Source organism: Macaca mulatta, chromosome 18 (assembly GCF_049350105.2).
Source record: "Macaca mulatta isolate MMU2019108-1 chromosome 18, T2T-MMU8v2.0, whole genome shotgun sequence".
NCBI classification, from domain to species: domain Eukaryota; kingdom Metazoa; phylum Chordata; class Mammalia; order Primates; family Cercopithecidae; genus Macaca; species Macaca mulatta.
The window spans coordinates 75,005,529-75,032,392 of record NC_133423.1 but is presented as its reverse complement, the minus strand read 5'-3'; the positions used below and the strand labels follow the sequence as shown (position 1 = coordinate 75,032,392).

At 40.4% G+C, this 26,864-nt stretch overlaps 1 protein-coding gene and 1 non-coding gene across 13 annotated transcripts in view; one reads left to right on the top strand and one right to left on the bottom strand.

Moving 5' to 3' along the window:
• Positions 1 to 26,864, top strand: part of DLGAP1 (DLG associated protein 1) — a 968,455-nt gene that overhangs the window by 650,213 nt on the left and 291,378 nt on the right. For 8 of the 12 annotated variants that reach the window (XM_028838188.2, XM_028838186.2, XM_077974916.1 and 5 more), the window contains one exon: positions 16,080 to 16,294. In XM_028838188.2, the coding sequence (XP_028694021.1) occupies positions 16,080 to 16,294 (215 nt within the window). Of the gene's footprint in view, positions 1 to 6,840; positions 6,955 to 16,079; positions 16,295 to 26,864 lie in introns of all 12 variants that reach the window. The other 4 variants (XM_077974918.1, XM_028838191.2, XM_077974919.1 and 1 more) reach the window with 1 other exon arrangement.
• On the bottom strand, positions 18,909 to 19,012 carry LOC114673900 (small nucleolar RNA U13). The gene has a single exon (XR_003724750.1). It is a non-coding gene; the product is annotated as a small nucleolar RNA U13 (small nucleolar RNA).

Sequence of the window (26,864 nt, the reverse complement as noted above, 5' to 3'; positions counted from 1 at the left end):
CTCCATCAACTTTGGGTCATAGATATTTAATGAAAGATCTCTACTCCTGTTTTTAAATAATCAATGTTTCATATTGACATTGAATACTATATAAATTATAATAAAAAGTTGGGATTGTTCTTGAATTTTTTTTTTTTTGTAGGTTTTGTTTAGTCTTTCTGTCCTTTTTTTTTTTTTTTTTTTCGAGATAGAGTCTCACTCTGTCACCCAGGCTGGAGTGCAGTGGCATGATCACAACTCACTGGAGTCTTCAACTCCTAGGCTCAGAAGATCCTCTCACCTCAGCCTCCCAAGCAGCTAGGACTACAGGCACATGCCTCCACACCCAGCTAATATTTAAATATTTTGTTGAAATGAGGTCTTGCTACATTGCCCAGGCTGGTCTCAAACATCTGGGCTCAAGCAATCCTCCTGCCTCAGCCTCCCAACATGTTGGGATTACAGGCGTGAGCCAGTGTGCCTGGCCTGTCTTGTTTTTAAAAATGTTTTGAACCCCACTGCCCCTGGCCCCCAGAGGCTGATGTACAAGAACATGAAAAAGCATTTAAACATCAGGCTTCCTGCCCTAACTCTGCACATGTGATAACCCAGGTGATGGACCCACTTCATCTGGGCGGTCGTCTCCAACCCTGGCCAGTGTTTTCTCTGACTCTTGGCTACACAGGGACCCCTTTAAAAAGACATGCAGGTCTGTGTTTATTCTGAAGACACAGAGCTTTTAAGAAATATTCTTCTACACGACTACAATGGCTACAGAAGTACAATCAGTAAAAGTAAAGGTAACTAAAGACCAAGGAGCTCAATTCAATAAGTATTACTTTAGGGTCTGAAAACTATTTTTCGACAAGCATCTATTAAGTGCTTGCTTTACAGAAGGTACTTGAGGAGGAATGAAGATGAATAACAGTATCTGATTAATAATGAATATGGCAGAACCCTGTGGCAGACACTCTAACAGTAGCACTTTTCTAAGCAATGGTAGCAACCAGTTAGTGGTAGTGAAATCTGTTTAATGGGTCACAAATACCATTATTTTTAATTAAATAGAATACAATAGAAGAGAATGAAAATAAAGACAGAGTGCATGGCATGCCAAAAGGTTAAGTATTTCTCTCTGTCTTTCACTTGTATACGTGCTTATACTGGTTTCCAAAGTAACATGTATTTCTTACTGTGAGATGTAGCCAAAAGCTATTTAAAAGCCACTGCTGTAGAGAGAGAGAAAAAGAAGAAAACAAAAGCCTTGCTCTCAAGAAGTTTGCATCTTGCTGGGAAGATAAAGCTATTCATGAACAGCAGAATCCTTTGTCTATGGCAACTGATGACTAAGAGATAAAATTAACGTTGCTGACTTAGTGTCCCATGGGATTAAGATCACGGGAAAAAGTCAATGTGACAGTATGTTACTCCTTTCTCTTTGAAAAACTTTCTTCACTCAGCTTCCAGGACAGACAACACACCCGTGTTGATCCTGCCTAGTTTGTGGTTTCTTAGCTCCAAACTTCTAAGGGTGGAGCAATGCTGAGAGGACATGGCTCCTGGACCATTTCTCTTTTCTACCAACACACACTCCTTAGGTCAACTCCTTCATTCTCAGCGTTCTGAGTACCAGGTGTCTGCCCACAGGGGTGTTTGCAGCCAGATTGCCTGAAGCCCCAGTCTTAGATAGTCAGCTGCCCTGTTCAACATCTCTGCTTAGATGACCCATGGGCATTTCAAACTTCCTACGTCCCAAACTGAACTCCTAATCTCCGCGTCTACTCCTTCTTTAGGCCTCGTCATCTCAGCTAATGGGAATTCATTCCTTCCAGTTGATCAGGCCGAAAACCTTGGAGTCGCCCTTTACTACTGTTTCTCAGTCCGCATATCCAAATCATCGTTAACAAACCTCTTGGCCCTATCTTCTCCCTCCACTGCTGCTCCACCCTGGCTTCTCCCCTTTAGTTACAATCTAGGTTATTACATGAGCCCCCAAGGGTCTCTGATTCTGCCCTTGTTGCCCTTGAGCCATTCTCAATTTGGCAACCTGAGTGATTCTCTTAAACTAGAATGTGTCTGTGTTTCATCAAAGCCTCCATTCTATTCCCATCTCATCCCGAGTAAATGCCACAGCCCTTACCACAGCCTATAAAGCCTCCTGAAATGGACGCCCATAGCCCCGCAATCACTGTCCTCACCTTCTGCCACCTCTCACTCCACTCCGCTCACCGGGCCTCCCGCTGGGTGCATAGTAGTCCTGCCCTTCCTTCAGGACTTTCTCATCTGTGCTTCTTTCTGCCTTGAGCACTCTGCTGCCAGACCCCAGGGCAGACTCCCTCACTCCATTCAGTCAGCACCTAGAGGTCTCTTAACGTAGCCTCCGATGATGACACTATTAACATTGCCTATCCCACCACCCTCCTCTCCTCCACACACTCTTTCCCCCTTTCCTGCTTTCATTTTTCCATAGCACATATCATTGCCTAACATACATTTTGCTTGTTTTATTAGTGGCTGCCCTCTCCCTTCCCCATGAGGGCAGAGCTTTATTTTTTAATTTTAGATTCAGGCCGTACATGTGCAGGCTTGTTACATGGATAGATTGCATAACACTGAAGTTTGGGCTTCTATTGAAGTCATCATCCAAATAATGAACAGAGTACCCAGTAGATAGTTTTTCAACCCTTGCCCTTCACCATCCCCTCTTTTGGAATCCCCAGTGTCTACTGTTGCCATCTTTATGTCTGTGTGTACCCATGGTTTAGCTCCCACTTACAAGTGAGAACAGGCAGTATTTGGTGTTCTGTGTCTGCATGAATTCATTTAGGATAATGACCTCCAGCTGCATCTGTGTTGCTGCAAAGGACATGATTTTGTTCTTTTTTATGGCTGCATAGTATTCCATGGTGTATATGTACCGCATTTTCTTTATCCAACCTACCATTGATGAGCACCTAAGTTGATTCCATGACTTCAGTATTGTTTAATAGGGCTGCGATCAACATGTGAGTGCAGGTGTCTTTTTGGTAGAGTGCTTTATTTTCCTATATATACTCAGTATTATGATTGCTGGGTCAAATGGTAGTTCTATTTTTAGTTCTTTGAGGAACAGAGATTTTTTTTCTTTGCCTATCAATTGCTGTACCTAAAATAGCACCTGTATCATGATACAGTCCTCTCTATGTATCTGTCAGTTCTGCATCTGTGGATTTAACCAACCATGGGTCAAAAATATTTGGAAAAAAAAAAAAATCCACAAAATTGCACAAAACAAAACTTCAATTTGCTGTACCCTGAGTACTATGTTGAATCCACACAAATGAAGTGATGTGCAGGCATTGTATTAGGTATTACAAGGAATGTAGAGATGACTTAAAGTATATGGGAAGATAATGCATAGGTTATATGCAAATACTACACCATTTTATATCAGGAACTTGAGCATCCATGGATTTTGGTATCCTGGAACCAGTCCCCCACAGATACCATAGGACGACGACTGTATATACTCCATAAATACGTGTTGAATAAGTGAATGAATACTTTTAAAGCATTTTGATAAAGTCACAGAAGAAGTGGCACTTTTAACTGCAGCTTAACCACGACGTAATCAGTTTAAACTGAAAGAAGAGAACCCTGTAAAGAATATTCCAGTTGGAACACTTCCTTTCAATGGACCTTGAGCTAGCCCGGAAGCAGTGATTTGGATAACTATTGAGTGTATCATACTCATCTGTACACGTTTGTGGGACATCCTCTGTTCATTATCGATACCTTGCTGCCTGTGGAAAGTAGATTGAAACGTAGTTTAAAGTACACACCCTCAAGAGGCAACTTCCCTGTATGATGATTATGAAAGTGGAATTTTGAATCACACATGTGCATGAGGACACCAAAATATTTTTCAGTTATTTTCCCGATATCAAGAACTAGATGCATGTGGTTTGATGGTTTCATTGCATTAGAATGGATGGGATTCAGGGAGGAAAGATTATTTTGGCCCATTTGAATGCCATATGCTTTCAGGTGTTGTAAATGTAGCTTGGAATAAAAAGTCCAAACAGTCCCAAGATGCAGTGGGAATTAGACGATGATGACGAAAAGCAGGAGCTTCTGAGTTGTAGCTCTTCCTAAATCTATCAGGATTTTTGTTTGTTTATAAATGTCAAAAACGTAAGTTAATGATTCACAAGGAAGCCTCATTTGAGAAATTTAATACTTCAAAATTGATAATAGAGAAACTAAAGGAAAATATTTGCTGAAATCTATTTTAAAATTTATAATTTTAAAATTAAGTATTAATACTTGAGATGATTGACTTGATATTTTATAGACTCTAGCTGTACCATTTGTTAATAATAACATTATCAGATTTTGTGTCCTAAGGAAAAAATTCATACACAAGGTTGACAAGTAGTTGGGTGTGTACAGCAACAGACAGATGTGCCGAAAGGTTTATGTGATTTTAGACAATACCGAGGATTAGTGTTGATGAATGATGTTTCCACATGTGGGCTTCTATTGACACCAAGAGGAAGGTCACTAATCTTCTACCCACATCTCTGCTTCTCAACACCAGACACAGAATTCTAGTTTGCCTCAGGGAATTCAATGTTCGCAACTAGGAATCATAGCAACAAACAACATAGGATGTGGTGGATAGACACCAGCACACTAGTAACTATAACAATAATGGAAAGCTATGATGGCTCAACTAACAATTCCAAGCCCATAAATATGCCCTCCAATACGCCAGAAAATGAAGTTACATTAAAAACTAAAAAAGGGTTCTAAGTTAGCTTATCTCCTATATAGTAAGTGGAAAAAATATATTTACCATAGACCTAGACCTCCTTTTTTTTTTTTTTTTTTTTTTTTGAAAGGGAGTCTCACTCTGTCACCCAGGCTGGAGTGCAGTGGTGCCATCTTGGCTCACTGCAACCTCCTCCACCTCCCAGGTTCAAGCAATTCTCCTGCCTCAGCCTCCTGAGTAACTTGGATTACAGGCGCCCACCATCATGCCTGGCTAATGTTTGTATTTTTAATAGAGATGGGATTTTACCATGTTGGCCAGGCTGGTCTCGAACTCCTGACCTCAAGTGATCTGCCCGCCTCAGCCTCCCAAAGTGCTGGACCAAGCATCTAAGATTCAGTACTTGTTACAAGTTCCAAAATGCTATGGGATTGTATCTCCCAGCAACTTCACACTTGAATATGAGGTTTAATAGAAAATTACTGTAACAAAGTTTTGAAGCTCTTATAGACTGCAGCCTGGTGTGATGAAAAGAGTGCAGAAATTTGAGTAAGAGAAACCTGTCTTTCAGTTCTGACGAGCTGTAACGTTTGGTGTAAGTGATTTCATGCCACTAAGTCTCAATTGTTTCATCATCGCAATGGCATTAAGATAACATAGGGTTTCTGTATTACGTGAAATTATGTTTGTGTATTAGATGTTATAAAATGGCTACCAGCAGGTCCTAAGGTCACATGCATCCTTATTAACGTATTCAGTGGGAGAGGAGGTATCTTTGTCCTGGCATTTCATGCGCAGGTCCAGAGACGCTTGCTGACTGAGTAAGCTTAGACCATTCACCTCTGCCCTGAGCCAAGCAATGAAGCCAGGAAGTGTGATTTGCTGTTTGTCCTACCCCAACTCCTGGGCTACTCCTGAAATACATGGACCTCGAGTTGGGGAGAAAGCTTTTCCCAGAGCAAAGTCAGGAGGCTTGGCTACAAGAACCAAAAGTGGAACTGGGATAGCTAAACCCATACGTATTCACTACAGTCAAAAGAGTGGGTGAATAATTAATAAAATTCATTTCCCTTCCTGTCCCTACATCATACTAGAATCTTAGTATCTTAGCTGCTATTTCTTGTAAAAAAATTTTTGAGACAAGGTCTCACTGTGTTGCCCAGGCTGGTCTTGAACTCCTGGATTCAAATGGTCCTCTCCCCTCAGCCTCCCAAGTAGCTGGGACTACAGGTGCATTCTACCACGCCCAGCATCTTAGTTATTATGTCTTGATGTGATGTCACGAGGGTGTCTTATCCACAGGTAGTGCCCCTTTTAATGTCACCCAGGACCTCAGTAACATTTTCTACTAGTCCCCAAAGGCCCATGGCTCCCCAATCCCTTGGGGACTGCAGACCTAGCCCCTCTGCCATTCCCCCGCAAGGCTGTTTATCAGTGGCATGTGCACTTCACACACATATGTTCAACTTTTAAGGAACAGTTTCATCACCGGGAAAGGGGATTTATGGGAACAAACTTCAAACCCAGTAGGAAATTCAGAGGTACTGAGATTTAATACTCTACTCGGCTTGACTTACTTAAAGCTGCTTTTTACTCATTTCCTTCATCCACCCTCCAGATTCACCAGATCCACTCAAAACTTATAAACTCCTTTAACACCAGAGACTGTGTTTTATCAAATGCTTTTGGGGTATTTACCCAGCCCCTGCTCTGGTGCTGGGTACCCTGTAGGTACTATACATGTCCGTGGGTAAGAATAATTCTATAGGGTCGTGGTAAGCAAATTACCATTATGTATCACTGTTTACAATGTTCTATTCTTTCAAGATCATTTTAAAATGTTATTTGGAAGAGCTGTGGCAGAGGGTATAAATTCTATTTAAAGAGGTAGGTATTTACTCTTATCCTTAAAAGGTAATTTTAAGCAATCTAAAACAAATTAAGTTTTCCACCAGTTTCGGGCTTCCAGGGGAGTAAGAAAGGGCGGTTGCCAGGGAAATCTTCTCCTGATTGGGAAGCGACAGTCATGCCTAGGGATCTGCACATTGCATAATTGTAATTTTCCTATTCTTGCTCTTTTTTTTTTTTTCTGTTTTTGCTATGAGAAGAGCAAGCTAAAAAGGCTAAAGGGACATTTAAGCCAAGTCGCATTTGTCAAGGTGAAAGCTGTGTGGAGCAGAAAAGCAGTTCTCCCAGCTGCAAAGAAGATGCAAAGAAATCGAGTGAGTAGGGAATCTGAGAGCCCACTAAAAGTGCTTAGAAGGCCAACACATTACAGCCATTTCTCTAAAAAGCTGTAGGCAGGAACCAAAAGTCCAGGGCGGAGCCTTCCTACAAATGCTAAGACGCTGTTGGGACGCTTCAAGGCTCCCAAAGCCACCCTTAAAGGTGTGTCTGTCCTGCAAGTTTTCTAATCACCCACGCACCCCCATCCCGAACTGTTCATGTTTGTTTAAACAGCAGCTGCAAACAGTACTTGGTAAGGCAACCCCAGACCAGGAAATGACAACACTCTTTCACTTCAGCATTAAGTATTTATTATTTTGAACCCTCTTTTAGCAGTGCTAGAAAATTAGTGACACGAGAACATTTGTGCTTATTTGAATGGTTACATTTTATTTTAAAAACCACTACTGTTGAGTGGGAGTATGCACCCCATTCTTTTCTTCTTTTTCTTAGTTTATTGGTTCATTCACTTAATCATCGCAGATTCATCAGAGGCAAGGTGATATTATTAAAAGTTTTGGTGTCAGACAAATGCACATTCCTACCAATTATTATGACCTTGGGCAAGTCCTTTCATCTTTTTTTTTTTTTTTTTTTTTTTTTTGACACAGAGTCTCACTCTGTCTGCCAGCTGGAGAGTGGTGGCACCATCATAGCTCACTGCAGTCTCAAACTCTTGGGCTCAAGCAATCTTCTTGTCTCAGCCTCTCAAGTAGCTAGGACTACAGGCACATACCACCACCACACCAGCTACACTTAAAAAATTCTTTTGTAGAGGTAGGATCTTGCTATGTTGCCCAGGCCAGTCTCAAACTCCTGGAATCAAGTGATCCTCCTGCCTTGGCCTCCCAAAGTGCTAGGAGTACAGGTGCAAGCCATTGCACCTGGCCATTTTACCTTTTTGAATCTCAATTTTGAAGCAGTAAGATGGAAATAGTAATGCCTATTTCATACAACTGCTGCAAAGATTAAAATAAAGTAACATAGGCACTGCCCCTAGCTCATTGAGATTATTCCATAATTGTCAGATATTTCATGAATGTCAGATGCTCAACTCTCCTTTCATAATGTAGGTTTTTCTCCTCCTATTTACCATTCCTTTTCAAGCACAGGAAAGGCCAAACAGGTTGACCCCTAAGTCACTGCCAAGCACCCTTATTTACCTGGTTGTTGTCATTGAAACACCTTGTGCTTGGGAAGGAATCAACAGCTGCTGAGGGGTAGCTGTGCAAATAGAAACCTATCCCTGATGCCCACCATTCAATTGTGACTTTTCCTTGCTCTACTGTCTTTGTTTGCACCAAATCAGCCAAATGCTAAGTTCCTTATTCCCAGTTCTTTGGTTCCTGATGAAATGGAACTTTGCTTTATGCACTCACAGCCTTGGGCTCATCAGTTTTCCTCCCAAATCTCTGCAACCCAGAATAGCTCACGGAATCGCACTGGCCTGCCCTTGTATATTTTCAGGACATATGCTCCATTTCAGCTGTCCCGGCTTTCTAAGTGTCTTCATTCCTTTTGTGGCTCTCAGATTTCCCAAAATCTCACGCATTCTCATTACTCCACACCTCACCATGCAACTTCCCATCCTGAGATAATCTGCTCTCAAAGAGTCACATGCACATGGCTTCATCTCTCAACCATCGTCTCTCAGACCATCACTGGCACAGACTATATCTATTTAGTTACACTTTGATAACTGCAGCCCAGCCAAAGCGGGGCACTCAAGCTAGATGCGCTTGGGGAGAGACTTTTAAAACTAAGCGTTCCTACATCTGATAGAGTAGTTCTTGTAACTTTTCTTTCAAGGGATTGTAACTCATTGTTTGTTTATCAATTTTTTGCCTTCAGACAGACCTTAAAGCACTATGACATTATTTTCTTATCTGAAATATGTGCTTTGTAGTTTATCAAAAAATAATTGTTACCCAAAAGACATGTCATATGTCATATATGAATATGCTAGAATATGCTAGAAGGGGATGGGGGAGATTCCTGAACTGTCAGTGGCAGACCTCAACTTGGGCACAGTGTCACCCTACACTAGTTACTAATGTCTCCGGACCTCAGTTTCTCTATATGACAAACTGAGGTTATAATATTTACTCCTCATATCCTTCATGATGGTTGTAAGGATCATGAGACATTATGTGAAGTTATGATTTTTTTCCAAAAGCATGTCATGATAAATGTAATTGCTGTTATTAATTTGGTCATTACTAAATGTGAACATTAAGTTCGACAGTTACTATCCCAGAATAAATCCATTTCTTGTTTTTCTTTTCATACATATTTTAAAAGAGTTTTTAATTTATTCTAAGAGCCATAGTTTCCACGTTTTAGCATTTTGGATATTGGGATAAATCATATATTCTATGGAGTGTCAGAATTTATTGGTGATGTTTATTTCTTTCTTAGCAACACGAAAAATGTTGGGACAATTGCATTAGTGTCTTAGATTCAGTAAAATGTGCAGTGACATGATCTCAGCTCACCACAACCTCCGACTCACGGGTTCAAGCAATTCTCCCGCCTCAGCTTCCTGAGTAGCTGGGATTACAGGTGCCCACCACAATGCCCAGCTATTTTTTTGTATTTTTAATAGAGACGGGGTTTTATATGTTGGCCAGGCTGGACTTGAACTCCTTGCCTCATGATCTGCCCGTCTCGGACTCCCAAACGTTGGGATTATAGGCGTGAGCCACCACATCCGGCCATGTGTTCCTCTTTCAACTGAGTTCAGGAAAACCTAAAGTGAGGGGAAATGTCAGCTCCAAAAGCTAGTCCACTTCCAAAGCTCCCGGCAGAGACACAAATACCTGTTTGTGCCCGTGGGCCAACTTAGGAGAACCGTTTTCTTACCATGAAAGAAATTTTTACAATTTTGCAAATTTTATATATAGTCCATTTGCACTTATATTCTTATACTAGAATATATAGTGGATAGAAATATGGCAGCCACTGCTTTTAATCCACTGCTTTTAATAATAAATGCCACTACTTTTAATGCCCAAGATTTTTATCATTGACCATATTCTTTAAAAGTAGCCATGAAGAAAGCCAGGTGTGGTGGCAGGTGCCTGTAGTCCCAGCTATTCAGGAGGCTGGGGGGAGGGGATCACTTGAGCCCAGGAGTTTGAGGAGCAGCCTGGGCAACAGAGCAAGACCTCATCTCTACAAAAATTAAAAAGAACCAATTGGAAGTGGAGAGAGACTATTTTTGCTCCTAACTTGCCAAAGAAAATTGAAGGTAGGCATCAGAGTCTTGGAAAGCCAAAGTCATTCATCATCAGGTGGTGTCTGTGTGCTCAGTAACATGGCAGAGTACAGTGTACAGTGAAGAACTCCCATCAAACAGAACTTTATTAAACACTTCCTATGTGCCTATGGACATTACCTCATTTCATCCACACATAATTCTATGGGATAGGAAACTGAGGCACAGATAAGTTAATTAACTCACCCAAGGATGTACCTAGTAATTTACCCAGCAAAAATTCAAACCTGGAATTCAAGTCCGGGCAGTTTAATTGCAGAGGCCACCCTCTAATCCTTTGGCAATACAGCTTCCCGTGATTTCAGTAAGCTTATGGAGTAGTTGGAGAGATGAAACAAAGACAAAGAGCCATGTCCATAAAACAGCACTTCGTGATTATTTAAGTACTCAGTATAATCATGTGGACCGAGGGTTGGGATACTTTCTCTATGAGCCATATTGTCTCCATCGCTACCATAAAGCTCTGCCCTTGTAGCTCAAAGTCAGCCATAGATAACACAGAATGAATGGGCATGCCATGTATCGATAAAACTTTATTTACAAAAATAGATGATGAAACAGATTTAGTCTGCAAGCTATATTCTGCTGACCCCTTATATAGATGGTACATGCTATAAATTTCATAAAGGAAAAGATTAATTTAGGCTGAAGTAGTTGGAGGGAGTTTTGGGAGAGCAGATTCAACTTTAAGGAAGACTTGAGATAGCCTGACATGAGCTATGTGACCTGACCCCCTTTGCTTCTCTTGCTCAGTGCTCTCTGACCAGGCTGGCATTTTCATTCCTAGGGCTGCAATTACTCCAATCTTCTTCTTACTCTAGATACTTCGCACCGGCTGATCCTTCTGCCTGGAAGCTCTTCCCCTAGATCCTTCCAAGGCTGGCTCTTCTGGTCATCAAATCTCTCAGATGTTACTTCTTCAGGGGGTTTCACTGAAGGAGAAGTTGAAGCAGCCCCCCTCCAGCTACCCTGGCACACCCCCTTATCTTATTTCCTTATAGCATTTATGCTGTCTGAAAATATCTTGTTCATTTATCAGGTGCTTGTCTATTCGCTGTCTCTTCTAGCTCTCCTTCTAGAATATAAATTACATGGAATGAGACCAACGTTTGTATTATTTGCTAGTGTGTATTCCCAGCACCCAAACCATGGCTGGCAAATAAACAATTAAAAAATACCTGCAGAAGTAAAGAAATAAGGGAGCGAGGCAGGAAGAGAGACAGAAAATATGAGCATGCCCCATTAGGTGGTATTTTATTTTCTCCTGTTCTGTGACTGAATAGACTACAACCTTCATTAGAATGGCCCATCCTTCAGTGCCCATGACATCATTTCAATTCAGAAAGCATTCTCATCCTGGCTGGGCACAGTGGCTCACCCCTGCAATCCCAGCACTTTGGGAGGCGGAGGCAGGCAGATCATGACGTCAGGAGTTTGAGACCAGCCTGGCCAACATGGCGAAACCCCGACTCTACTAAAAATACTAAAATTAGCCAGGCATGGTGGCGGCCACCTATAGTCCCAGCTACTAGGGAGGCTGAGGCAGGAGAATCTCTTGAACCCAGAAGGCAGAGGTTGCAGTGAGCTGAGATCGTGCCACTGCACTCCAGTCTGGGTGACAGAGCGAGACGCCATCTCAAAAAACAAAAAAAGATATTGAAATAATTATTTCAGTACGTTCAAGACCAGCCTGGCCAACATGGCAAAACCCTGTCTCTACTAACAATACAAAAATTAGCTGGACGTGGTGGCAGAGGGCTGTAATTTTAGCTACTGAAGAAGCTGAGGCAGGAGAATCACTTGAACCGGGAGGTGGAGGTTGTGGCGAGCTAAGATCACGCCACTGTACTCCAGCTCAGGCAACAGAGCAAGACACTATCTCAAAAAAAAAAAATCCCTATCTTGTAATTAGAGGGCGTTAGCCCTTGATCATGGCCATTTCTTAGTCAAGGGCAGCTCTTCCGGTTTTCCGAATGATAACATGTGGTTTCAGTGATAGATGGGCTATCACTGAAACAGAGAATGCACACTAATCCTCATTTTGTTTTAACAAAAATTAAGATTTCTGTTGAAGTGCTAATGCTTAAACGTAATAATTAAAAAGCAATTAATCCTTTTTTCTCATCCATAACTACTGTAAAATCTAACCTGTATTATTTTGTTTTTATTATTGTTTGTTTATGTTTGTTGAGTCCAACCACCTCCTAAGCTGGTACACACACACAGGGCATCCCACCAGCCTAAAATCAATGAGGTCCTGCACTCTTTGTCTCTGCTCCAGCTTTCCTTCCACCAAGACTTCCTGAAACTGCCACCACAGTAATAATGCAGGCTTTTCTGAGACAGCTGCAAGGTTATCTTTTTCTTTGGATTTTCCTAAATCTTTTCTCTCTGTGCAGCTGAAATGGAAAGACACAGCAACCTCTGTCCAGCTCACAATAGCAGCTGCAGCCATGTAATTCCCCCTTTCTTTCCAATCAAAAGGGATTAACATTTCACTCTTTGGACCTGGTATGCTTACCACTTTATATGCTTTTTTCTAAAACTATCCACCTAAGTAACGTCTCCCTTTTGCTTTAGTGTTTAATAAACAAAAAATAAAAACTGACTCGATTATACCGATGGTAATGGCCCTTGCAGTTCAGCAACTGTGTTTTTCTTCTCCAAGGTCTCGATTTTCTGTCTTTACACTTTCCCTAGAACTGATTACTGTATTATTTTATGTGTAATCTTGTTGTATGCTACCTTTAGGTATATAAATAATGTATTACTATTCAAATTCCACTCCAATGGAAGTCGCTTCCACACAACTTCTTAGCTGCCATCATTTGAAAAGTATGATTAATTGAAAGATCTACAGGTTAAATACTTCTCAGCTGATTCCCTAAACAACAATTACAGACTGTTTTAGTAGTAGTTTCCACATAGAGTAGAGTGCAGTGGCACGATCTCAGCTCACTGCAACCTCTGCCTCCTGGGTTCAAGAGATTCTCCTGCCTCAGCCTCCCTAGTAGCTGGGACTATAGGTGCCCGCCACCATACCTGGCTAATCTTAGTATTTTTAGTAGAGTCGGGGTTTCACCATGTTGGCCAGGCTGGTCTCAACTTTGAACAAAATATCTGAACAAAATTTGCCTTGTTTTGTTGCATAAGCCATATGAGCTAATCAGTTTGTCATTACTCTCTGATATACTCCAGAGAGCAATGCTTATGAACTTCACACCAATATTGAGAAATAGCAAGTGTGGGGTGCATCATCTATGACCCTCAGCTGTACCAAGTTAATTTTTAAAATGCAATTGCTAAGCCTGTAATGAGGCTCTGAACGTGATCCTATCTATGCAGTGAGTCACCTGCCAATGCAAGGAAAACAAGACTGTTCTCAGCATTTACAATTTCCTGAGAAATCTTTGTTGCTGTGGTGATTTTGATGCTTTTACCTAACAAAGTAAAAACATGACATTGTTACTAGCATAATTAATAAATGGCAAGTGTATCAAATGTGATGAGCACAAAGGTGTCCGGGACTATAATTGCTCAGTTTTGCAGGTGCCACAAAGCAAAAGACAAGGAGCATCAAACAGTGGTCAATATGTGGCCCCAAGAACTGCCTCATTGGAACTCAGCCCCTTCTTAGCTGTAACTCTGGGTGAGTTACATAACTTTAGTGTCCTCCTTTGTAAAATGGGAATAATAGTAATATACCCCTCCACTGTGTGGATCAAATGAGCTGACATTTATAAAGTGCTTAGAACAGTGCCTGCACACAAGAGCACAATATAAGAATTGATTAAATGAAATGAACATGCTGCAGGGTGATGCTTCATCTTGATTAGTACTTTTCAGAATTAGAACCTACAAACCACTATTTTAAAGTCCACGAATAGTAGCATTTCTTCAATCTGAAGTTCTTAGATCTAAAATTTCAAGTTATACAAGTAAATTCACAATTAAAAAGGAAAGAATGATCCTCTTTTAGTAAAACATCTATTCTCACTTCCTTAGAACCTATAATATCTAGAAATCTCTGTCTGATATGTGTGTGCGCTATTGTGGACAATTTTCTTAACACTTTAGATTTCAACATGATATATTATGAATCATAAAATTTTGATTAATGTAATTTTATCTTAGGAGTTAAACACTTCCAACTGTAGTGCTGCTGTTTTAGCTGTGTGTCCTTTGGCAAGTTACTTACCTTCTCTGAGCTCCTGCTTCTCACCTGAGAAAAACAGAAAAATATGCACAGGTTGTCATATTGATGAAATGAGATCTTGTAGGCAAATTTTTTTTTAGCAGAGTTAATGTTAATAATGAAGTACCATTTTATTTTAATGTATAAGCAGTAAATTGTTAATATCAAAGTATTAAAAGCCTTTTTATTTTCTCATTGCAAACCTGGCCAATTCCAGGGAACCTTTCCTGGATCCTCCTTTCCCGGATCCTCCTTTCCCATCACCATTACTGCTAACTCTCGTTTCTCTTCTCGTCTCTGTTATAAATATGTTGAGGGCAAGAACAAGCCTCCCCCTTTTTTGGTCTCTTTTACTTAAGCCTTGTGCAGTGAGTGCTCTGTGCACTGTAGGATGTTTGCTATGTTACTTCTTAATGGATAAAAAGAGTGGCTACTATGCATCTTTTTTCACATCATGAAAAATGAAGAAGGAATGAGATCTAGGTTGAGTTCATGTTGAAGTGGAAAATCTAAGAGGAACTTAAGAGAAAGCCACGAAGACAGCTTCTAAAACATAGTGCAATGTTCTGCTGAACTCGGAGAAAATGACTGTGGAAAGAAAAAAAAGAGCAGTGCACTAACAGCATTATTTTGTTGTGGTACCCACAGTTAGGGACTTAGAGTAGGATCCAGCAAAGCAAAAGGAAAGGAACAATTCAGACAAGTAGTAGCTATACCAGGTAAGTCACAGAATCAGAAGGCCAAAAGGGGAGAAACTTGCAAGAGGAGTCATTTGTATGTAAGTGTGTGCATGGGTGTGCAGAGGCCAACAAAAAATAAAAGCAAGAAAATGCCATTATCTTCCAGAAGGAGATCATTGAAAACTTTTAGAGAGTGCTTTAAGCAGATCTTTGGAAGCTGAATCCAAATTAAGAAAGATTCAGAAAGAATAAGTGATTGGGGAGTAAATGCAGCTGGTGGAGACCACTGGTTTAGGAAGAAGACAGACTGGATATGAGATGGTAAAGTCAAAAGGTTCAAGGAAGGCATAGATCAATCAGAAAACATTCCCGAATCTTAAATGGCAATTGAAAACAAATCACTGGAAAGCTTAAATAAAATTGCTCTCCTTTCCAATGGCATTCTTATGCCTGACTCAACTATTATCAGCGTGAGAAAACTGAGATGTACAAATGATTCAAAGCCAATGGTTTTAATTTTTCCTAATACATGAGTCATGTTAAAGATTGAGAGACATGGATTTGTATGTATTCAAAATATTCTTGAGCCTATTACAATACAATATTGTTATTGAAAGGTTAATGTCTAAAGTTTCAGATAATTATATTACCAACATGCAGTACCATACCAAAAAAAAAAAAAAAAAAAAAACACTTGGTCTTATTTATACGTTTTAAAATAACTAAGAGGATAATTGGAATGTTTATAACACAAAGATATGACAAATGCTTGAGGTGATGGATACCCCATTTACCCTGATGTGATTATTACACATCATATGCTTGTATCAAAATAGCTCATGTACTCCATATATACTTACTACGTACTCATAAAAATTAGAAATGTTAAATCTAAAAAAAAAAGGGGGGGAAGAAAAGAAAAAGGTAGGATTTTGTAAAACGTGATTTATCTGTTTTCTATTTGAATAGGTTCCTCAAGATGAATGGACAGGGTACACCCCTCGAGGTAAAGATGATGAAATTCCATGCCGAAGAATGCGGAGTGGTAGTTATATCAAGGCCATGGGGGATGAAGACAGTGGAGACTCAGACACGAGTCCCAAGCCTTCTCCAAAAGTTGCTGCACGGAGAGAAAGCTATCTCAAGGCTACTCAGCCATCCCTTACAGAACTCACCACACTCAAGTAAGTAGTCCTAACCCTGCACTTGTGATAGTCCAGGTGCTTGTATTATCACCGAGGCTCAGACGGTGTGTCTCCTACAGTAAGTGGGGCAGAAACATCCTACAGGTGGAGCAGTGCAATACATTGATTGTGACTTTAGATCTGATGTCTGTACCCCAGTGCCTTTGTAGAGAGGGGCAACAGATGTGCTCTGCATTGATCATAAGCTGAACCCCTCATCTCTAAGAAGCAGAAACAATCCAATCTTTTCAGAAGCCGTTCTGGATTCTTTTAAATCCAGAACGGCTTCTGAAAAAAATTAAAATTTCTGGTCAATAAGAATATACATGTATCCCAATTCTTGAACATTTGCTCGGGCATGAAGTACATACAAGAACTTTTTCTTAAGACTCTTGAATTTTTCAGATAATTGAGTGACATAATAGAGGAGATTGTCTTGGAGAAGCTTATAGAATGTGGCCATGCTTGCAAATTGGATATGTGAAGGTTCTTGACATACATTTTTAAACTTGGGCACTCAATACGTATTACAATTTGAAGGCCTTAAAAATGTTTTGTTTGAAAATATAAATATAGTCATACAACATGTAATGATGGGGTTACATTCTGAGAAATGCATCATTAAGTTATTTCACTGTGCAAACATCATAGAGTACACTTACACAAAGCTAGATGGTCTAGCCTACTACACACTTAGGCTATATCGTGTGGCGTATTGCTCCGAAGGTGCACACCTATGCAGCAAATTACTGTACTGAATGCTGTGGGCAACTCTCAGACAATGGTAAGTATTTGTTTATCTAAATATATCCAAACATAGAAAAATACAGTAAAAGTACAGTATTATAATCTTATGGGACCACCATATTATATGCATCATTAACTGAAATGTTGTTTTGCAGCATATGACTGTAGTCCTTAACTGTATTTGTGCTGTTTGTGAACAAAGAACAGCACTCCACAGGAAACCACTGAAATTGATTATTTTAAGCCAGACCTGATTTAATTCTAAATGCTGTTTATAGAGAGTACATTCTTTAGAGTCTTGAAATGTAGAAAATAGATAGAATTCCATTTGGACCTGAAAAATATATTACAGATAACTCATATTTTTAAGTGCCATTGATTCCGTATTTTGATGAAATAACATTACTATTCGTGCATTTATATTATGTTCCTCAATAAAATATTAAAAGACAAAATAAATAAAACAAAAAAATCAATGCCATCGAGTTAAGGAAAACAAACCTATTTGTTAATCAAGAGCACTGAAAAACGGCTGACTCTTGTGCATGGGAATTTATTTAAATAGCAGAGTATATTGTATTTTAAAGAACCCGACAGAGACAGCCTCTCATGAATTATTTGTCAAGCGTTTGTGTGGAACAATTCTGGATCGTTTTAATCAAAAATTAACACCAACGCATCAGTAAATTAAGCCAAGAAAAAAACCCTTCTTTCTTTCTTTGGCTTTCAGTTGCCCTTCCTCTTTGCCTTTTTACTACATGTGTTAGTTTTCAAGAATCGTCAGAACAAACTACCACAAACTTGGTGGCTTGATTAGATCTACAAAGACTCTATTTCCAAATAAGGTCACATTCACCGATAGTAGGAGTTAGGACTTCAATATGTCTATTTGGAGAACAGAATTGGACCCAAAACATTGCCACATGAGCTTAAAAAAAAAATGGAAATAAAAAACAGAAACAAATCTTCATTGTATTTTGGCACACCTAGCAGATGCTCAGAAAATTAAATTAAAAGAACTGGATTTGTAATAAAGGCAGTGGACCAAGGTGACATGAAACGAGGGAGGCCAAGGACCCTTCTGAAAAAAATATCTTCTATGGACCTTAAAGTATCTCTCCACTAGACACAATGCTAGGTAGTCATGGCTGTGGGGTTAACATCTTTCTGAAGATGCAAGAAAAGAATTGCAATGGGCAGGAAAGTCACTTAAACCAGCAACCTCTAGAGTCCTTTCCACCTCCTGAGTATCCTGTTAGGTTGTCATCAAGATGCATTGGTCACATTCGCTGAGTGATACTTTGGGTCTTGGGTGATAAGATAGAGGAACTGCTCTTGTCCACTGCGATATCCAGGTAAGAGGAGAACAGGAAGATGCAGAGCCATGAGGAAGATGAGAAGGGTGCTCTGAGGAGACTGAGGACAGGGGTGGTGGGTAGGGGCTGAAATCAACATCACAATCGTGCCCTGGGCTACTCTCATAGCTTCAGGATGTGGAGGATCACTGAAATGTAGAGGATGTAGAGGAGTATGACCCTCCTCTAATGTCCTGGACCATATTTTTGTGACCACCATATATTTCTTTTACTGCTCAGAAGTTTTCAGAGCAGAAAGAGACAAACATGCAGATGACAGCTAGGCTGATGGTAGAGGGCCAGCTCCTTCAGAGGGTGAAGATGTTGAACTGGTTATGAGTTAGTGACTGCTATTTCCTCCCTCCCCACTTACGGAAATTCAAAGTGGTGATAAGTGGACAGGAGAACACCTACTAAACTGAAAACATTTTACTTAGGATGGAGTTTCCCCAAACCATCTCTGTTGTCCCCTATTCTTTGGCAGGAAAGAGAACTTTTTTTTCCTATGTTTATGTAAGATGGATAATGTGCCGATATCATCACAAGGTTTGAAGGAAGCACATCTCATATATTACTGTGAAAACTCAATCATCATGATTATGATCCACAAAAGGATCACAAGAGAACCTTAGACAACCATCTAAACATATCTTCCTTCCCTGTGCTACCATCACATCCCCTAGAATCATTTCTCATAGTTCTACTTACCTCTATTCGTTTCACACTCACCTAGTTTATGAGTTCCCTTTGTCATTACAGTCTACACATTAAACCTCCGTCATCTTCGACTGCATACAATTGTTAGTGACCTCTAGTTTAACCAGATTGGCCAGGCACGGTGACTTACACCTGTAATCCCAGCACTTTGGGAGGCCGAAGTGGGCAGATTGTTTGGGTCCAGGAATTTGAGACCAGCCTGGGCAACATGGCAAAACCTCGTCTCTACAAAAACTACAAAAATCAGCCAGGTGTAGTGGTGCGCACCTGCAGCCCCAGCTGCTTGGAAGGCTGAGGTGGGAGGATCACTTGAACCCAGGAAGTCGAGGCTGCAGTGAGCCATGATTGAGCCACTGCACCCCAGCCTGGGCAACAGAGAGAGACCCTGTCTCAAAATTAATTAATTAATTAATAGTTTAACCAGATTGAAAGAGATACAAAAGAAAAAAAGGAAAACACACTAAAAAGGCAAAAATTCAGACATGACATGAGTCATAATCAGTTCTGTCTTTCATTCCTTGATGATGTTTGGACTGCAGATCATTATTTTTCTAGAAGTTTGAAGGATTCAGTCCCTTATGAGAAAAAAGATCCCCATATCCTGGAATTCTAGTTCCTCAAAAAAGAAAACTATATTTATGTTCCTACTTCTTTGACATTTAAGTCGATTTTTTTCCCTCCTTCCTCCTCAGCAATTCACAGCTTTAGGGATGAATCATAGCCCTGAACCAAGATAACTAAAATTAGGCAAGTGAGATTGGGGCAACATTTTGTTTAAGGTTTTCAACTCCCATCTTCTCTCAGAAATGTTGAAGAGAAGGCACTCCTACACTTTCTTACATTGTTTTTCTCTTTTCTTTTCTATTTTCCAAAGGCATCTTGAGGGTTTATTTATGTGGGTGGTTTTTCATCAGCTGCTTAGTGTTAGTCATTGGGTCCTCAGACATATAAGGCCTAAGGTCAGTTAAACATTGTGGTGTTAGGAGTAGTTTTGAGACAATGAAGTCCATCTTTGGGCCAGCAAAACCCCTCCTGTAACTACTCTTGGAAAACGATTATTTCGGTCACTCTCTTCTCTTATCCCACAGCTATTAACAAATCGCTCCACCTCATCACTAGCTTTTCCTTCTTCCTTACTTATTAGCTAACAATAAATTTGAAATGGCATATCACCCGAGAATATTAATATTTTCAAAAAATTCTGAATGTTTAATAGTAAATTTCCAGGCAAGTAGAGGAGACATTTAGGGGCCAGAGTTCTCTCAAAGCATGTCGTTGCAGCCTGGCACTGATGAAGAACATAAGTCTCTTACTTGGAGTGCTATTTATTCTAGAACTGAGACTACTGCCTGCTACCATGATTAGTTAAAACCTAGTCCAAATCCCATCTGGGACTTTTATTCGATACACTGCAGAAAGAACTTTTTAAAAATTATACTAAGTGGGGTGTCATTTAAAAGATTCTGAAGTTAAATTCAAATATCTATTAATCCTACATGAATAATAGTTTAAAGTGACTTAATACTTCATCTCTTTATCCAAGCACTAAGAAAAATTCTTCCCCTAGAAGAAATAGTCAGTCTTTAATATTATAGATGTTGAAACTCCTCTGAAATTGGGGAGAAGGATCCCAGGCCGTTGCAAGAGAGCTAGTCAGAGCTCCTAGCAATTTTGATAAAGTGTCTGACGAAAGGCTTCAGGAAGATTTATTTTCAGTTCTAAATGCCTTGAAGGCAAATTGTTTTTCATTTTCAGGATGGTTAATCCTCTTAATCTTCATTTTTCCCCCTGGCCCTGAACCTTTTTTTTGTTTGTTTTAGATAAATTGGAAAATTTTAAATTTAAATTTGGAAAAATACTAAGTAGCTGTGTGCCTTTTGGCAAATGGATTAATGTCTCTGAACCTCCTCATAAATGAGAGTCTCAGTCTCTTAGCATGGATGGCACCACTTAAGTGGCTCTCCCTACAACTCCTCCCACCCCAAACCTGTGGCAGACAGCATTAGCCAATCCCAGCATTGATGGATCCCATCGCCCTACCGATTGAGAACAGACTGAGCCCCTGAACCAGTCTCAATGCAGGGCTCCAGCCACCATGATTCATTGATCCGAGATGCCCACAGGTGCTATCTTTAGTCTACAGGAAATATCTCCCAGGAAACTTTCAGCACTGATGTGTATAATTATAAGAACGAGGCACGGTAGGCTGGCGGTTCACAGTTTAAAGACAAAAGAAAGTAGTATTGGTAAAGAAAATAATTTGAGAAGAGGTGGATGGAGTGTTCTTCTTCAACCTTAATTCTGGATATTTTAAATGCGTCGATTTCTACGTAAGGAACCCAAAACCATAGGTTCTTGCTGTAGTCTCTTTTGTTGTTGTTGTTGTTGTTGTTTATCTTGTATACATTTTTTTCTCCCCTTTTTTCCTCCTGGACATGCTGTGTCCTTGCCTGTTCCTCACGTCATACACTCCCCTCCTACCTACCTGCTGCTCCTCGTTCTCCTTTTCTTGCTCGAGAAAGAGGGGGATGGGATGAAGATTGGAGTATCGCTATTTTTTTCCCCAAATATATGAACCGTATTGCGAACATAGCAATTTGTATCATCCCATCTCTGTTCTAAGTAGTATGAAATATCTGTTTTGCCCAATACTTTTTTGTTCCTCTCCTACCTGTTCCTCTGTATCATTGTAACATACAACAGCAAATGCTCCTCACAAGATAGGTAGAACAAGAAAACACAACCTGCCACACGAAGTTGTGAATTAACGTCCTCAGTGATCAGTGATATAAACTCAGGGTAGTGTCCCATTCTTCCCTGACTATAATACTTTCTTCTATTATCCTCTATCCTTCTAACCCCTCACTCCCACTTTCCAATATAATAAGAAAAGTGACACATTTAAAACAGGGAAAGTCACTCTTGCTCACAGAAAAATTGTCACTTGCTCATCTACAAATTATCTAAATACCTTTCAAAACTTTGTTAGAAATCAGCTTGATTTGAAAAAGAAAAAAACACCTAATACAAGCTATCGCCTATTATATTCAGTCCCAGATCACCACTCCTAGTTTAAAAAAAAAAAAAAATGTTCCTTCATTGGGAAATGAATGCCCTCCTCCAAATGATGTGGGCACGTGTGAGTATTGTAGTCTGTACCAAATCCTGGTCTCTTGCTGTATAATTACTCTTTAGAAAAGCCTGTGTTGAAAGGAAGCCTGCATAGACTGAAAAGTTTCTACAATGATCATGACTACAGAGAGGTGAGAACTCCTTGTGTGTCTTTAAAGGAGGCGAAAGAATAAAAGAAAGTCCAAATACTTTTCTAGAGAGAAGGAATGGAGACATGTTTAAAAGTTAAGAGTCAGGGGTTGGGGGAGGGAAAGCATCAGGGTAAATAGCTAATGCATGCTGGGCTTAATACCTAGGTGATGGGTTGATAGGTGCAGCAAACCACCATGCACACGTTTACCTGTGTAACAAACCTGCACATGCTGCACATGTATCCCAAAACTTAAAATAATTTTTTTAAGTAGGAGGAATATTTACATTTTAACAAGGTTCTAAGTGCCTGATTGAGTGCTATGGGCTTTACATACATGTTTTCTTTTGATCATCACAACTCTATGCATGCAATTTTGCCCATTTTACAAAGGATAAATTTGCATCTCAGAGAGATTAAATAACTTTTTAAAGGTCACCTATCAATCAAATGTCAGAGCTAAGATTTGAGCCCAGGTGTTGAAAGCAGAAAAGATAAAAAGCTGGACGGAAAGTTGAACTTACTAAGAGTGCAGTGATGAGCTATTTAAAAGACGTTTAATAATGGAGGGGAAAGGAAGATCAGCTGGGTGTGGACAACTGACAAGTGGTACCCAAGAAAAACAGACATTCAAAACAGACTGTGAGAGTGAAGGATGGATTGGAAGGGGCCTCAGAAGCCTGCAGTGAAGTGAGTTCTCTGTCTGAAGTGTAAACATCAAACATGCAGCTGAAACAGGAAGGATCTTGAGAACAGCGTGACTCAGGCTTAGCCTCAGGTACAGAGAAGAAGGACCAATGACCAAAGAATCAGAGCTGCAGAAGGTGCTGGCTGACAGAGGACACAGGAAGAAGGGACGGACTCTTAGGAGCCTGGGTTCAGCTCTGTGGAGACTAATACAATCATGAGTCCTGGGCCTGTATCTGTTCTATGGCTTACCGTGTGTAACCTGAACCCTCTTCAAAGGACAGCAGACCAGGTTTGCACCCTTGACAGCTGGCTTCAAGGGGCTGTGTAAACAAAGCCCTAAGACAGCAGAGGGAGGGGAGCCAGGGAAGGCCCTGGCTGAGGGTTCTGGAAACAAAGACTCCCCACTTCCTTTAGGTGGTGCCGATCACAGATGCTGCCCACTGTCCTTCCAGGACGGCTTCTCTTTGCAGAGAGCCTCAAAATTCTTTCGTCTTGTCTGCCTGCCACCTGCCATTTGTTCAATTTAATATCTATGTTCCCGTTAAAGTGCAGACAACGAGGTAAAGAGAACACCCTAATTACAATCAGAAATTATATTCATGCAATCACTCACTCATTTATTCATGCAACAAACATTTGGTAACTTTAATAATTTAAGTACTGTGTCCTACATTTATACCTTGGTTTCAATATTCACTAAATGCTTTACTAAAATCTGGTTTTCCAGAGTCAAGTAGAAGAGAAAAATACACACACACACACACACACACACACACACACACATACACACACACAAAAGTCTAAGAATGGCAAAAGCAGGCACTACAAAGAAGAAAGGAACTTAAAATTCAGAGGCTGGTGGTATTAAAGTTGATCGTTTTGGTCAGAATTATTTTCTGATGAGAAAAATCCGTGTTGCCTGGCATAAGAAAGGGTGGTATTTTTTGTTTCTTTTTGTTTTTGTTTTCTTTTGTTTTGTTTACAGGTTACTATTTAGTTGGCATAGTACGTTATTAGCTTTACTTTTGCTGTATCATTTATTATTAAAGAAAGTCTTCTTATGCATGCAGATGGAAGGACATTTTGCAGGAATAAGAAAAGCTTCTTGAAAAGGAAGCCTAGGTGGACATATTAGGAGGTGCCTCTAATCCTTTATAGAAGCAGGCCGGGTGTAAGTCCTAAATAAATGTATGTTTACAGAAGATGCATTTGAAATAGCAAAACCATCAACATTCCTATCTATAAACTAGGAAGAAATTCGATCAAAATTGCAGCCCAGGGAATTCAGGTTAGCTGCAAGGAGGAACTTCTAAGTGCAAAGTTATTAATTATCCAATCAATTAATTTGGAAATTGTTAGAGAAAACTTCCAAGGCCTCTTTTGAAACCAGCTGAGTTATATTCCTCTGAGACGTTGGATAATTCTGCTTGAGCAAGACAGACAAAATGTCTATATAAGATCTTTCCAGCCTGAAGAGTCTAAGACTGTATCATAAGATCTGCACCATCGTCTGATCTGTGCATTGATCCTGTATTTTCAAGCTAAGCATGCAGGAAGAAGAGATTTCAAAGCACCCACATAACACAGTACCCCCTAAATATATCACTTCTCTTCCTGACACTTCCCTTTCTATCAGTGGAATGATCATTTTCTAAATACAGTCTGGAAACTTTGCAACTCACCTCTTACCTCCTCCAGCTTTACTACTTTTCACTTGAGTGATTGCAATGGACCCATTTGTCTTGATGCCCCCAGCCTCTCTCCGCTCCAACTCCTTCTCTAAGACTTTCTACCAGGTTGCTAAAATATTATTTCTGAATCCCATGTTGTCTAGGCACAAAGTCCCAAATGTAGCATTCAAAAGTGTCACAGTAAGACTCCATTCTCCTTTGAGATCTTCTTTCCTGCTATTCCCTTACAAGCACAGAACACTTGCATGGGAAGTAACATCAAGCCACTTCAACAAGCCACTGATTGTTCAAGCGTAATTATGCAGATTCAAGAAGGTGCAGTGTATGTGGCACACTTAGCACCATCTCTGGCACACGGTAGTTGCTCCATATATGTTAGCTATCACCATCATTATTATCAGTTTTGGCCACCTACTATGTGCTAAGCATTGGGATATATTATAGTAGTCAGGATTCCCAGTACAACAGAACTTGCGATCTAATGGGGGAGAAGACGAGAAGAAAGTCTCCATTCTTTTAAATCTTCTTCTCAAAGTTAACCTCTGGCTGTCGGCCATTATTTCTTCCTCCTAAGAATTCCCGAAGCACTGTGTTAACATTTCTTAAGGTAATATAGCCTTCTTAAGCACTGGTCTGTTTTCCCCGTCCCTCGTGTAGAAAGAGATTCGATGCTCTCTGAAAGAATGTTTTTGAGTCACTTGGCACAGAGTCGTCATCCCAGAGGGGAAGTTGAACAAATGCTAACGCATCATTACGCAATCCCTCTACGCCTAAGGTGCCCTGAACAGTACCCTCCACGAGCAGCTTTAATGCGCAGTGGTTGAGTTGAGTTGCCATCTAACATCTGCCCAGCATCCTTTGACTGCGTCTGTGCTCTCTTTGATTCTTCCCCCTCCCTCTGCTTCTGAATCTGTGGTTCTCTGAAAAGCTCCCTATTCCTTCTCAACCTGCTTTGCATTGCCAGCCCACCTGGAGGCTGGGAGCTCAGTCTGGCAGGTACACATTAGCTTGTTAAAAATATCCACGCAGCCATCCCTAGTATTGTTATCCATTTTGAACATTAGCATATTTCCTTTAGTTCATCTGGGGAATCCCAGTTCCTTCTAGTTCTATGAGGGGGCAGGAAGCACCAGCATTAACTAGTCCTTTTGAAGTTGGGAAGGGTCTTCTTCAATGATCACATTAACTACTCCAACATTCTTTAAAAATTATTTGTGGCTGGGCGTGGTGGTCCACGCCTCTAATCCCAGCATTTTGGGAGGCCAGGGCAGGCGGATCATTTGAGGCCAGGAGTTCAAGACCAGCCTGACCAACATGGCAAAACCCCATTTCTACTAAAAATACAAAAATTAGCTGGGCATGGTGGCGTGTGCCTGTGATCCCAGCTACTCAGGAGGCTGAGTCACTCGAACTCGGGAGGCAGAGGTTGCAGTGAATCGAGATCTTGCCACTGCACCCCAACCTGGTCAACAGAGCCAGACTCTGTCTCAAAAAATGTGTGTGTGTATATATATATATATATATATATATGAACCCACATACACCAATGAGAAAATATCATCTATCCTGATAGCTAGTAATATTTTAATTTTCTTCTAAGCCTATTGTTTAACATAAATAATTGGAAATAACAGTCATCAAGTGTTTTTAGTACATATGATAAGATCCTCCCAATGATGTCAGAAGGAGTTTAGAGTTGATTTTTAACAAACACTTTACTGATACACCAAGGCTTTCCAATGGTTGTGAACCTCACGAGGCAGAGCCTGGGCCTTCAGCTCCAGCCCTCTACTTTCTCTCCAACTTCTTTCCTCCCACTGACTCGTGAAACTCTGAGGACTTTTCCCTGAACAGTCTGGAGACTGTTTCCACCATCTGGACATTGTTCTTGACTTACAGCTCAGAACCTTCTTTTAGTTCTGCGGGCCACACCTCTTTCCCAGAAAAAGCGGAGCTGAGAGCTCTCGGAACAGATCCAGATTACCAACTGCATATAAAATTGCCACCACCTCGGTAGCATCATTCCTGTGCCAGATTCCAAGAGAGAATGGACACTGCTGTGAGTACAGGCACCTGAGAAGATTGGCCTGGTCCTGAGGTTTGTGCCT